The sequence below is a fragment of the Mastigoproctus giganteus genome, chromosome 8 (assembly GCF_048544385.1).
Source record: "Mastigoproctus giganteus isolate SK-2022 chromosome 8, ASM4854438v1, whole genome shotgun sequence".
Lineage (NCBI taxonomy): Eukaryota > Metazoa > Arthropoda > Arachnida > Uropygi > Thelyphonidae > Mastigoproctus > Mastigoproctus giganteus.
Genome location: NC_143582.1, coordinates 126,083,585 through 126,099,034, shown reverse-complemented (window position 1 = coordinate 126,099,034; position 15,450 = coordinate 126,083,585). Strand labels below are relative to the sequence as shown.

At 38.0% G+C, this 15,450-nt stretch overlaps 1 protein-coding gene across 1 annotated transcript in view; it reads right to left on the bottom strand.

The window, feature by feature from the left end:
- Positions 1-384: 384 nt before the first annotated feature.
- LOC150081808 (SEC14-like protein 2) overlaps positions 385-15,450 on the bottom strand; it is an 85,864-nt gene continuing 70,798 nt past the window's right edge. Inside the window, exons 10-13 of the mRNA XM_090379696.1 lie at positions 11,105-11,191; positions 9,094-9,200; positions 6,564-6,891; positions 385-547 (exon numbers count right to left, since the gene is read on the bottom strand). Of these exons, the coding sequence (XP_090235822.1) occupies positions 438-547; positions 6,564-6,891; positions 9,094-9,200; positions 11,105-11,191 (632 nt within the window). The 3' untranslated portion in view covers positions 385-437. The remainder of the gene's footprint in view (positions 548-6,563; positions 6,892-9,093; positions 9,201-11,104; positions 11,192-15,450) is intronic.

Genomic DNA, 15,450 nt, shown 5'->3' with positions numbered 1-15,450 from the left:
CATATAAGTCAGAGGAGTTTAGAACTAGTCATTTGGCAAGAAAATTATCATTAACCGTTAGTGGTTACCCAGACCTTAATCACGGCCATTTCCAAAACGTGTACTACTTTTTCCCCACGACAACTCTGCTACCATTTATTTTATCGAATCTGTACATTGCATAATTAGAACAGAAGGAAAATTGTTTTAATTTTTAAAATTTTATTTTTGTTAAATTTTATCACTTAACAGGGATTATTCACAACAGAGAGAAGGCAATCTCCGGCAGAAGAAAGACAAAAGCTCCTTCATTTTCTCTTTCTTTATCTCTATACTTGCTGTATATAAATGTAACAGTAATACTGCATGAAAATATTTATTGAACTTTTAGGAGATTTACATACAGATTTTGGGAGATAACAAACTCGTATCAATGTACTGCAACAATAAAACATCCTCTACAAATATGTTATTTCGATTTCAGGAATTTTGGGTGGAGCGACTTCTATATAATATGAAACAGATTTGCTAGAAAACCAACTGTAGGAATTGTCAAATTGTAGCACATCTGGAATAAAAAAATAAAATAATTATATACATATATGTGCAGTATTGATTGAATCGGGATTTTTATATTAAATTAATTTATTATTTTACTTATTCATTAAATTAATGAAATTAATTATTATTTTATTTTATTTAATGTATAATTACATTTAACTTTCTGAAACAAGCAAATATTAAAATAAAGGATATGTAAATATATAAACTTAGGTGACTAAATAATGATGTGATTTCTAGTTGATTGTTTATGAAACGCTACTAAATAATTAATAAAAAATTTCGACATTATAAGTAATTATTCTGGTGTAAGTTGTAAGCAAATTTATTTTGTAACTTTAATAAGGACCAGTTATCTGCTGTATTCTTGTTAAATGGAGCAAACAGCAAATTTTTGCTCTGTGACTGCAGCAGCCGGTACGCCTAGCATCTCTCAAAAGTTCAGGGTGTTTCAAAGGTTTGCGCAAAAAATTTTGGGTCGTATTCTAAGGTCAAAAATAAGAAAGAAAAAAAAAACGGACATAAGTCTTAGTATTAGAATGGCTAAATTATTCAAGAAAGCGAACTTTTTCTGGATCTGCACAAAAAAAAAAAAAAAAAAAAATCTAGTAACTGATACTTTCCCTGTCCTCAAAAGGTAATCATCAAATTCTACTTTGAATGTAATCAGACTCTCTGCTTATCTACCAAACTTACTTGGTCGTTTGGTAGATAAGTTATTCCGATAATGACTGCCCTCGAGGGTAGCAGTGGATATAATCGCCGTCCTCCTCACACTGGGTTTGAGGCTCCAGGTCGAATCTTGTCAATGACACGAATAACTTTTATGGGCAATTTTCATTCTGCGAATGAGTGAGTTAGTCGGTCTCAGGCGAAGATGGCAAGATATGCCGCCTGCCCGAAGACTCCAGTTTTTTGTTCAGTAAAACAGTCAAATCGACCAGAGAACATACGCAATTTACAAACATAACACACACAAGTAGAAGAGGTATTTATCTGGTGATATGAAAGTTTAACCAATTCTACTTTGAATAACGAAATTCTCTGCCTTGGCAAGTAATTTACTCCGATAATCTGCCCTTGCGGGTAGCATAGCACAGTGGATATATAATCGCCATCCTCTTCACACCGGGCACAAAATGACCGGATTCGAATCTCATTAATGATGGAATCGAGGAATTTTTATGAGCTTTTACACAACGTGGCTACGTTAGTCGGCCTGAATTAGTTGGGCACTCCACCTTAACTTTTTCTTGCCTCCATTCTCCCGTATTACACTCTTCCTCAAAGAATCATGCAAAGGCGCCTTTACGCAAGAGCTGATTCAGCCTTCATGTTTTGGAGGTGTAGTGGGGGACAGCATAGGAAAACAAGGGAGTAACAACATAGGAAAACTTGTACATCGAGTGGACAGAAAATCATAGGATACCTAACTAGTAACGGGTAGGTCCACCTCTCGTCCGGATAAAGGCAGTCACACGGCGAGTCATTGTGAGTCCACCAGTTCACAAAAGCGTTCCATAGGTATTTCCATCCATGTTTGCTGCACCGCTGTCCATAATTCCGTAGCATTTCTGGATGGAGGATCCAAAGCTCGAACGAACCTTTCCGAAGCATCCCAAAGATGCTGCACAGGGTTCATGTCCGGTGAACGGGGAAGCCATTCCATGGTGGTAAAATCTGCGGAATGCTCTTTGAATCATGTTCTAGTCACCACGGCTCTGTGGGGGAGGTGCATTGTCCTGCTGGAAGAGTCCACTGCCCTGTGGGTGCACGATGACCATGAAGGGATGCAGATTGTCTGCAAGGATGGACACATAACCTGGACCATTCAGAGATGCGTCTAGATGAACCAGGGGCCCCAACGTGTATCAGTTGAACATGCCCCAGACCATTACCGACCGTCCACCTGCCTGGACAGTTGCTTGTTGACATGACGGGTGCCTAGCTTCATGCAGTTTCCGCCAGATACACACCCTCCCGTCGGCTCTAAATAACTGGAAACGAAACTCATTGGACCAGGAGACCCATCTCCAATCACTCAAGGTCCAGTGCCAATGTTCTCTCGCCCGGTTGAGGCGTGGAGTCCTGTGTTGTGGGATTATCAGTGGGACTCTGGTGGGTCGGTGGCTCTCATAACCTATTGCAGCTAATGATCGCCTGCTGGTCTTGGTGGAGACGTTTCTGGCACCTCCCTCGTTGAAGTCGGCGGTGATTTGTGCCACTGTCACTCTCCAGTTGGCTGACTGTGAAGAGTACTGCGATCTACGAATTGAATTGGTATCTCGGGTTAGTACTCTCAATCTTATGGCAGAAGGCTGCGAGATAATTCTAGTTAATAAACAGGAGAACTTCTTGGCTTTCCAAGCCTTTGCAACTGCAATATTTCTTAGGCGGAAGACTCTTCTGCATCTGGAAGCCTTGAATTTGTAATGCGGTATGGTGTATGCCAAATTACCTAGAATTCTGTAAAATTGTGGAGGCTTGAGTCTGCTATATCCACTGCAACTCCAGCTCCTTGTGCTGGCATTTCTGCTCTCGGCAGCTCCTTGTGCTAGAATTTCTGCTCTCGGCAGCTCCTTGCGCTGGAATTTCTGCTCTCGGCAGCTCCTGGCACTGCTGGCTTTCCAACAGACTGTGAACAGATGCAGGTCTTTCTGATGAAGTTTGGACTTTGTCTGAAATTTAATTATATGTGTATTTTATTTTTTATATACAGTAATTTGATTATTTTTCAATTTGTTCATATCAATCTTTTTTGGTCATGGCAGGTTTTTTTTCTTCCCTGTACTTGGGCAAACAGGAGAGGGAGTATATAAGAGTACTGTTAAATTATGTGTAACTGACAGCGGGGTTCCCATTGGTTGGCTGGGACCGTTTTAAGTAATAAATATCAATAATATCAATCTCTGGTTGGCTGAAACAATGCGAGACAGGCGTCGACGGCCACGTTCATCAGCCACCTTTCTCCGCCCACAGCGCTGTCCACGATGAGAGGTTGTTCGGGAAATGGCATATTCCAGATATACTGTTGATACTGTCGAACGGGGATGGTGCAATTTCTATACCATCTCCGCGATAGAGTGACCCATGTGCGTCGGGCACGCGCTATCATCCCTCTTTCAAAGTCGGTTAACTCATGACGTTTATCCCTACTGACATCGAATTACCGTCTACGTGAATGCAGTGATGCAGTATACCTATATACCTGCCAAGCGGTAGGTTCGTCCACTAGCGAGAGGGGTGACAATATCGCGTTGCCCAGGAACCAGGCATCCCATGAATTCTGTCCTTTCAGTGTATTTACAGAGCTGCAGAAGCATAACATCCGATCACATAATCCTAGGGACTTATTTATCCCAAATAAGCCTCCATCCCGCAATCCTAGATACGCCATTGTCTTTGTGACATGTTCACGATGAATGCTATCAAAACTTAAAAATGTATTAAATTCCCAGTGCCTCAGCAAGTCGTTAGTTATGTTTTAGGACGGAACAAAGCTTCTGTTTCCAGACCCACCAGAGATGTAATGTGAAACAAATATTTTCATGTTTACTTTGAAATAAAACTAATTGAAATTGTAAAAACGACCGCCGTAGCGTAATTCAAACGTGAGAGCACAGTAGCACAGCAGACGATATAAAGGTTGGTAGGGTTGTTAATGACAGTAATGGCAGTGTGCCACTGCAACAGGATCTAGAAAATTTGGGAAGATGGGCTGAGAAGTGGCAACTGAAGTTTAACATTGACAAATGCAAAGTACTGCATATAGGTAGAAGTAATTCCAGAGGAACGTACTAACTGTGTGGTACTACACTTAGGGTGGTAGAAAATGAAAGACCTGGGAGTAATTGTGCAGTCAGATATGAAGTTTTCTGAGCAATGCAGACAGGCTGCAAGAGCAGGTCACGGGGTTTTGTCTTGATTTTGATAGCTGGGAAAAGGAGGTGATTATCCCTTTGTATAAGGCAATGGTCAGGCCACGCCTTGAGTACTGCGTACAGGTCTGGAGGCCTCATTTTAGTAAGGATGTAGAATTGCTTGAGCGTGTACAGAGAAGGCAACAAGATTGGTAAGGGGAATGAAGGGATCCTATTACTTACCAAGGGAGGCTTAAGTCTGCAAATTGCAGCGGCTGGAGACTAGGCACCTGTGAGGTTATCTGATTGAGGTGTATAAGGCCTTGAATGGGTTGAGCACGCTGAATTCTGATGGGATTCTTCCACTTGCTCAGATTACGAACCTAAGGGGAGCATAAATCCAAATTGAGGAAAGACAGCTGTAGAATAGATGTGCGGAAATTAGCCTTTAGCCACGGGTGGTTAATTGCTGGAACAAACTTCCATCTGTCGTTGTGGAAGTTGATAGGTTAAATAAATTTAAGGAGGAACTGGACAAACATTTAGATGGAATGGTTGTGTGATTTATTTTATTTGTTTTTTGGCTGATGCTGCATAAGCTGATACGCTTGCTTTCTTGCATCACATGCTATGATTACTATTACTATTACACGTTTGAATTGACCATTGTTCTACTTGACGTGAATGCTAAATACTTTCTTCTTATGTTTGTTTGTTATTTGGTTTTTAGGAGCATTAGCAACTAAGGCCATATTGCTCCGGGGATATGCGGTGGTCATTCCCTGACCTTTCCGCATCCTCCGTATTTGGTGGTCACGGGCTCGAACCCCGGTCTAATCAAGTAGCGTGTGCTACGCACTGCTGCTCCTGCCCACCTGGCTACGGAGGCGCCACTTTCTTCTTATATTCTCTTTGTCTTCTAGACTTCTGATCCCATGTGACCATCCCGGAATATGAAAAAAAATAATAATAATAATGTCGAGAAGAATGAATAAATTAAAAAAATCAATTCATTACTAATAAGAAAATCGAAGATGAATGATATGAATAATTTTTAAATGAAATTATAACAGTTACATCCATCCCGAAAATAAAGAAGTTGGACCCGTAAAACCTTTCTATTGTACTGGGAGACGAAACTATAAATTCTGTCCCCCCCACGAGATTGTCGAACAGCCTCGACGTTTACCAACCGTACAAAACCAGCTACCGGGCACATGATTTTTCAGGAGCTCTTTCCCCGCTGGCAAATTTGGCAATATGTTAGTTGACATCATATTCACCGCCTACCGAAGACTTTCGGCAGTCTTCTTCAAAAGGGAGGGAGAGAGAGATATGTTCTTTCTCTTCATATTTCTCCTGCAATCCTTTTATTATTTCATCCTACCTGAAGTAATGTAGTGGGTCGTCCAATGGATATAAAAATAGCTATGGCACCTCTCTCTTTATTCCTTTTTAAGGAGGTTTTCGAAAAGCATTCATCACCCTTCGGGTTGGTTCCTAGTTTACTTCAAATCGTATGGCATTTTCGTTTAATCGTAAATATGAGGTGTGCGCTAGACTATTTCATCGACTTTGTCCCTCTGGTTTTAATCCATACAATGGAAAAGTTTTAAGGGTCCAGCTTATTCTCGGGTGGAAGTTACTTGTATAATTTCAGGTATGTTTTCTCTTGTGTGTATTCGTATTATGTCCTTTCATTTAGGTTTGAGTTTGTTTTTAGTAATGTATCGACTTTTTTTAAAATTTATTCATTCTCTCCGATGCGTTTTTTATGTTAAACATTTCGAGTTAGTTTCTATTCGATGTACGGATACGAACATTTGTTTTGCGTAGCGTACATTTGTAGCGGGTCATGGAACAGTCAGTAGCTTGTTCAATCCAGAAATAGCTATCTTAAAATCGATAGTGCGAGCGAACTTTCCAAAAAAAAAAAAAAAAACGGAACCCGGCTATTTATCTGTTTACAGATTTGCACTTTATAATAGGTGGTAAGCGGGGTTCCTCTAACCCCTTGCGCAAAAACGAAAAATCTCGCTGTCTACAGATTTTTTTCACAAAGGAACACTATTTGGATCTGTTTTTATTTGAATTTAACATGTGGAGTTTTATGTTTGCTACTTAGTTTTTTGAATATGAGTGTAAATGTGATGTAATACTTACAAGTTCCCGCTTTTTCGCAGCATATTGTTCCGCCTTCCGGAAATAAGTCGCAGTTCATTTTTTCAACTGGATACAGTTCGGCTAAGTTTCCGTTTGCATTGCCGCTTTCATTTCCTTCCTCGTCGTTTCTATAAAAGAGACCTACACCAATATCACCGCTGTCAGTTTGAAACTCCCACTGCAATAGGTGACCTGGTTCATGTACAGCAATTTCAACTGGAAATATCGATCTCTTGTCTACATATATTTTTTCTACAGATTTTTCTTGTGAGAGACGTCTGCCTTCCTTGAAGTAGTAAGAAGTGGGTACAGTTCCACCCGTACGAATCTGCAAAAAAAAAATTAAATAATAATAAATAAATAAAATTGTATATGAACAAATATTTAATTTGATAACGCCAGGAACGTGATAGAATTGTAATAAGGTGGGGAGCAGGAATACTTTGATAGCAGAAAGCTATCAAATTACGAAAATTGAAAATATGACTTTTTTGAATATGATGACTGTTTCTTTCGGCAGTTCTATTGATTCTTTGAATACATAATCGCTACTAATTATGCAAGCAAAAAAGGCGTAAAAATACTGACGTTGAAAACACGTAAAAACGCTTAACACTTAAAAACCATTGTAGAAATAAACAATATCATGAGAGAACCATTTCCATAAAGAAGCTGTTTAAATGATTGCACAATGCGGATAAATGTTATCAATATACTTTATTAATGTTGTTTCATATAGTGGCAGACCCAGGTTGGAATCAGGAGTCACTGCACTCCCTGACGCCGAAATTAGCTGCTCTGGCGTCTCTTTCAAGTTTTAATCCGACTTATGCTGTAATGGGCAACTATTGAACAACAGCACAAATACATCATTTTTTGACCAGTGAAGATGCGCAGAAGATAGTGAGAAAACATTTGGAGCCGCGTGTGAGATACGAGTGTAACGGAATTCCATTCCCTCACTTTTTCAGTTTTGCTACTGCGTTGCTCAATAAATCCATTTGGTGATACGTTAATGTTAACATCTGACTAGAGGTTTTGGCTTTTTTGTTCAAATTCAACTGAATAAAAAAGAAAAAAAAAAAAAGTTAGTCGTTTGGAATTGTTAATATAATGGAATAATCCTGGATTGTGAAACTTTGAACGCAGTTCCTTTATAAAATTTCACTGGAGAGTTCAATGTTGCACATTTTTCAAGAAAGACTGACACAAAATTCAGACTGAAACTTGTCTTATTATCCTCTTTTGAAACCGATCTGATCCAAAGTGAGCTACAAGAGAGAAAGAAAGCTTAGGTTTCTAAGCGAAACCTAACCTTTTTTCATAAAAAAAAAAATGGAAGTCGATTAAAAAGGGTTATGTTTTTAATCTACTTTCACACTTATAAATGTTTTTTCCTTCTAATTGCAACTATTATTCTCAGTTCACGTGATGTTCTGTTCGTCACGTAGCCTTTCCCTGTAACTTGTCACGTATCACGCGTAAGCGAGGAGCAATCACGTCCTTCACTTCACGTCCCTCAGGTCGTAGGCGCCGACCGGGCTAGCCAGGTGGGTAAAGTGCCTACCTGGCAACCTAAAGGTCGCGGGTTCGAATCCCGCCTCGGGCTTGGATCACAGTAAAATGCAAAAAATTTGGGAGGTGCATTATGGACACAGAAGCTGAGGCGCCAACAACTAACAAAAAAAAAAAAAAAAAAAAAAGTTCGTAGGCTTTTTTACACCCACTGTGAAAAAAAGTTCACAGTGGGTGTAAAATCCTTTTCCAGTCCTTTGCAGTTGCCTCACTCACATTTAATTCAACTGCATTTTTTAGTGCTCTGCTTGAGTCTTATACAGAGCATCCGACTTAGTTTTCGTTGAAACAACTGTTTTCTTTTTTTTTCGCTCATATTTCACTAATTTGCGTAATATTTAATTAAATTACGAAATGTAGTTATAAACAATTTTATTGGTGCAGATATCGTTTGAAACAAACAAGCAACTGACCTCTGGGGAAACATACAACTCAAAATGGGGCGTGGGCGCACTGCACTATCCTATTTGTTATTAAGCATACTGGACTTGTGCCCACGGCACTGTCTGATACACAAGACAGTGTATTCTGATGCCATTTTAGAGGAAGTTAAGAAAAGAAGGGGCTTCAGTTAAGAGAACTACTTTTTTATATTTTTAAATGAAAAAAAAAAAAAAACCGAAGCTATTTTGTAGGTAAATCGCTTCAGTAACGTAATGCGCCTGAGATTCTTGTTTTCAACTTTCGATAAATAAAAAAAATTAATAAAAACAATAAGTTAATCTTATTACAATTAATAAGTTAATCCCCAGACGTAGGGAAATGGGCAAAAAGTAGGCGGTCGAGCTACCGATGATTTCTCAAATTGACCTGCGCTCAGATTTTGACAATTTCTTTAGATTTTTGTCCAAAAATCGTAAAAATCCTAAAATCGCCAACCTCAGGTCCCGAAGTAATCGATTTTTCCGATGTTGCACTCTACAAATTAAAATGTGTATAATTAACAAGTACTTACCAAGGAGGAGCATTTTGGATCTCCATTATTATCAATTTGAGTTCCGCCCCAGTGAACTGGCAGTTCCTCAGCATCAATATACTGTAATAAATATTCTTTCCAGCCGTCTATGAAATATAGTTAAAACAATATGATTACATATAACTCTACTCGTAGTAAAGTTCAGAGAATAAGAAAGATGAATCTATTCGGGAATGAGTAAGATTATGCACTCACAGACCAAAAAATTATAAACTTTTAAAAAGAAATTTATTCAATATCTCGTAGGGCCGTCTTTTACTTGAATTAGAGATCTTACATATCGTGGCATGGATTCCGCTAGGCGTCTGAGGGAGTCTGGCTCCCTATTTGACTATTTGTCCATCAGGATATTTTTCAGTTTCCGTATTGTGGTCGATTGCAAATAGCGAAACCGAACTGCGCTTTCCAACGTACCTAAGACATTCTCAATTAGATTCGGATCTGGAGAATTACAGCCAGGGTAGACGTTGAAAATTTTGAATTTTCCTCAAACCATTCGCATACAATTTTTTGCACGGTGGATAGGTGCGTCTCGTTTTGAAAGAATCCTTGGCAATCCCGGTAAAAATAAAGCATTGCGTGGTGAAGTTAGTTCGATACCACAGAAACATATTCATGAGAGGTAACACGGCCTTCTAACGGTATGAGAATACTCAGCCGTACCAACAGAACCACCGCTTCCAGCCAATTGGGTAGTGGACGCGATATATGGTTTCATGAGGCTCACATCAGACTTGAACCCTACCACTGGTGCAACAAAAAATGTAAATGAAAACTCGTCAGACAACATCTTTTTCCACAGTCCCGTTTTCGGCGCTGGCTGCACTGTTCCAGTGTAATCTTTCAATTTTTTTACAGAAAGAAGTGGCTTTCATATAGGCACACGGCTATCAAATCCCAGATTCTTCAATTCCCACCGTACAGTTCAGTTTGAAAAGGGTCTTTCTATGCTTAAATTAAAATTTTCAGTCATTTACAGCACACTAAAATTTATTTCTGTTCTGGCGCGGAATTCGCTTTAAATTCCTGCGTTCTGGCCCCTGGACCTTCTGTCGCATTTCTTCTTTGTAGCGTTGTATTTTCCTTTAGTTTTCTCTTCCATTCATTTGATACTTCTTGAGATGGTTGCTTTCGACACACCAGTGATTTCCTTTGTTTTCTGAATTGTGGAAACTGGTATGTGTTCCAATAATAACACTTTGTTAAAAATCAGAAAGTTCATCTGTCCCTGACCGGATCGACTAAGAACCCCCAGAGAAGCGTACATTATTTATCTGACACAAAGGAGCATGTGACCATACTGTGTGACAACTTACATTTGCATCCTGTACGTTTCGTTGTCTGTTGAAGCTAGCTGCAAAAGTTTAATTTTTTTGGACAGTGAATGTAGTTAAATTGAATTCCTTGCTTCGCTTACATACATCAAGCGGTAATAAACCAAACCTTACACACAGGTGTCAGTATTACTTGCGATGATAAGGGATGAGCTGGCGGTAGCATAGGGAGCGAATGAAATTGTGTATAGAATCCAAACTTGGCTGAGGGCAATTTTAATGAAGTCCGCAAACAAGGCTACCGCAATTCCACTTGAGTGGATTGCTTGTAAAGCTGTATTTACAAAGCTGTTCAACGCTTGAACGTGTGGACAAACCTTTTGATTTCTAGAGATTCCATTGCACGAGACACGGGGGGTCAACAAAATAAAGACATTTTTCACGGATAAACTTATCTGCTATTTGATGGGATCATCTGGTGTTATGGAATTAGGTGTAGGGGGTTTCAAAATTATTGAAATAATTCTGAAAATATAAGTACTATGGGTTGCGCAATTTTTGAATTATTCCTTAGCTGCGGAATAAGGCAGCAATGAAATTATGTGATTTTATACAATTCTTTACTTTAGCATTCACTCACACTTTATACTCTTCTCACCTTTGATCATATTGGCCAAGACACTGAACTACTGAAATATTTTCTAATGCGCTCTTACCTTTTCCAAATATGCTTATCTTCTCTACTGTTGCTTCGCTAAGGAGCGGTTTAACCATGGAAAACAGCATTGAAAAGAGTGGTGGTGCTGAAAGAATCATACATCTTACCAAATAAATGTAAGAATTAAATGCGAGCAAGATATAATTAAAGAATTCAACAACTCTGCATACCTTTTCAATATGTTAGAAAAATAGACATTTCAGGCTTATTATAAACAAAAAGAAAGATATAAACATTTGTTTTAAAAAAGATAATTTCGTTACAACGCATACATCAGCGATTTCCAAGCTGGGAGGCGCGGACTAGTGCAAAAGGAGGCGCGAAAAGTTTAACAGAAATGTAATTTTCATAACATAACATATAAATAAAAAATATATACATATAAACTTTCATAACATTAAATTTTATAACCTATTTTTTAAAGCACTTACCGCCACCTATCTCACTCTAACTAATTTAGTGCGTACTATATATGACATATATAGGTAGATTGCAGAGTATAGCATTAGTTGCATGGTTGAAAATACGGTTTCAGCGGTGTCCGATTGTGTTTTTTATTGTTTTTGGCGTGATTACTTACTGATAATAATCGTTAGTAATTTAGAAGTTGTATTTTTTAAGAATATAAAGTTAATTCTAATATTTTTAGACGGATGGATACATTTTTGACTGGTTACAAGAGAAAATCCACTAATAATGAAAATACTAATGCTGATACAAGTAAAGGTAGTGGTGTGGGGGTGGGGATTTAAGACTTTATTTATTTAATTATATTTTATTTTATATTTGTATATCCATATTATTTATTTTTATCTATCCCCTTGTGATTAGATCCCCTTTAAAATAACTCACCACTTGCGCATCTGACTTAACTTCACAGAAAATTCTAAGTTCAAGGGGAAAAGCTCTTAGGTGTATTTAATTCCCTTGGATAGTCTTGTGCTCAGAACAACAAAAGACACACACAATGTTGTATATAAAAAATCAGTTTATTATACATATTTACATGAGTATATTAAAACCAAAATAATTAAATCATACATAAGACAACATGATTTAGTCTCACCTACATGCGTGTATATATATATCATAATCATACATCAGTTAAAATCATTACTAGCTGATATCAATCCTTTCCTTTCTAGATATATTTAATCCTGCATCATTTAAATACCATTAGTAAAATATCAATTCCATTCTATCCCTTTCTACATATACTTAATACTGCATCAATTAAATACCATTAACAAGAAATATCAATTCCATTCTATTCCTTTCTACGTTATCATATATCCAACCTTCCAGAAACATCTTATATCTAATAATTTTCCCCTTGGTTAATCACTTTCCTTCCTGATTCTTCCCTAAACTATCTTTACAATTAGGTATTTCTAGTACATATCTCACAGTATATATATTTAAAAGTCCTGCTGACCAATTTATTGGGTTCCTACAGTTCTTTGTTTATGTGAAGGTACTACTACAATCTAGCGACTTACTTGTAGAACTCTGCGGGGCGTCATCTTTCGTCCTTCCTGTCAGGTATAGCTTATCTTCACTGTCTGGGGCGGCGGCTTATTATTCTCGAAGAATTTGGAACGGGTAGTAGGGCTGCCAAGTAGGTTTCGGCTTCATTTATTCAGCCCGCTTGGTGCACTTCTCCTGTTCCGGAATGGCTACTTTCATGTCGGTTGGGGTTCCGATTCCATCCGATCCAGCACTTTGCTTTCCAAGATTTCAGGAATCTTGGTCTTTAACGGCAGATTTGATTCTACCCTTTTCTTGTGAGAGATTCGTTTTATCTTTCACTCTTTCTTCCAACTCCTAGACTTTCCAAATAAACTCCTAGACTTTCCATTGACTAGGTTCCACTTTCTCCTCGTCCACTTACTTGTCATAGGCACTTGCTATTGACACTTCCCTTCCCCTTCATTTTTTTTTTGCACGATTCCCAGTACACTACACTACGCTACAGTACTACACTGTCCTATACCTTTGTACACTTCTTTACACATCTGGACTGCCCGACTTACTTTCTTATACTGGTCAGCACTTGCTCAGCTCTGACCGACTAAACCAGTTTAACACACACCGACAAAATCTCAACTTTGTGTCTTACTAACTCATCTTCAGAAACACCGCTAAAAACCTCAACTCTGTCTGTTAAACCATTTTCACTCACACTGCCAAAATCTCAACTTTGTGTCCTAAACCATGTTCACTCACCCCACAGAAATCTCAACTTTGTGTGTCTTCTCAATCCTTTCACTGCCTTTTTCCTTCATCTTACTCCCGATTTCGCCACGCCTATTCTCAGTGACTCCTTCCAATCTTATATCTCCTTTTGGATTTTTTTCATTCCATTTGTTGGAAAACTCTTATTCCGCCGGAGCACGTGATCAATACTCCCCTTTTTCCAACCTGCTGGATCTGCTGCCATCCGGTGTGCCCTTTGATGTTTGCCGAACATCCCGAAAACAACTCTTCTCCTCTCATATAACGGCTTGTCTCCATAGCGTTCCAAAACCACAAAAAATGACATTAGTGACCACAGCATCTATATTTGGAAACTTGTGTGCTCTTTAAGAACGCACTTCCTGTTGACGACCTACTAGGTTCGACCCCGCATAAAGCTTAATTTGTCTGTTGTTGGACCCATGCTGCTTTACAATAGTTTCCCTGCTTCTAACGTAGATGGCTAATGGCTCTGCTTTTATTACTTACTACCCACTAATTTTATAATTCTTACTGAATAATTCTTGTTATTGAAACTGCGGATATTACCATTTTATCCTACTAACGGCAAGAATCCAAAAGGAAACTAACTTTCAAAGTCTTAAAAATTTTTTTTGTAAGATTTTCAAATCTTACAGTAGGAATAGAAGCAACAGGGAACAAGGAGGCAGAACTCCCAAGACAAGAAAATACGAATCATTCTATTGATCATTAGGATTCACAAGTGTTATTATAGATGGCTTGGAAAAACCAATGTGTTTATTTTGTACGAAAGTTTTGGCTGCAGATAGTATGAGACCAGGAAAATTAAAACGGCACCTTAAAACTATGCATTCTGAATACGCTGGTAAGCCCATAGAATTTTTTCAAAGAAAAGTAGACGAGTTTAATGAACAAAAGTAAACATTCAAAAAAATAGTTTCTGTTCCATCAAATGCAATTCTAGCGTCGTACCAGGTTTCTTACAGAATCACGAAATGTAAAAAACCACACACAATACGAGAAACTCTAGTTTTGCCAGCAACTATTGATATGGTTAAAATAATGTTCGGCGAAATAGTTGCGACAAATACTGCTTGCTGATGATACAGTTGGCAGAAGAATCGATGATATATCTGAAGATCTTTGCGATCAGTTAGTTTCTCGACTGCGTACTTCGAAATTCGCCATACAAGTAGATGAGGCAACTGATGTAGCTAAAGATGCTCATTTAATTGCATATGTTCGATATGTTGTAGAAACTAATATAATGGAAGATAATATTTTGCAACCCCATTCCTGGAAAGGCCACATCCAATGAAATTTTTAATATAATTGACACTTTTTTTGATGAGAAAGACAAAGTGGAATAACTGCATTGGACTCTGTACTGACGGAGCACAGTGAATGTCAAGACACAAGGCAGGTCTTCAAGCATTAGTTAAAAAGAAAGCACCCGAAGTTATCTGGATGCCCTGCATGCTTCACGGAGCAGCTATTGTGTCAAAAAATATGAGCGAGGAACTTAACAACATTTTTACGAAAGTTATAAACTACATAAAAAAAGTCCTTTAAAAGTTAGGTTGTTTGCAAAGCTGTGTGAAGATATGGAAGCTAATTATACCTCACTTCTATACTATTGTGAAGTGCTCTGGCTATCTCGTGCAAAAGTGATTCAAAGGGTGTTTGAACTCAAAGAAGAGATTGCAATTTTCTTGATGAAAATCATAATGAAGAGGCAAATTTATTTAGGAATGATAACTTTATTGTTAAACTTGCCTATTTGGTTGAAATTTTTGGAAAATTGAGTGTTTTGAATAAATCAATGCAAGGACTGATTCAAAAAGACAAAGTTAAAGCATTCATAAAAAAATTGGAGCTGTGGAAATCAAATTTACAAAAAAATAAGTTCGACATGCTTCCATTCTTAAATGATTTCTGCGCCAGAGTTAATATTGAAGCAAACAAAAATCTATTTACTGAACACTTGGATGGTTTGCTAATGCACTTTTCACATTATTTCGAAGATTTTGATTTTATAAAGTTCGCGTGGATACAGAACCCATTTGTCGATGAACAAGATGATGAATTTGGATTGACAATTATTGAAAAGGAAAAATTGATAGAATT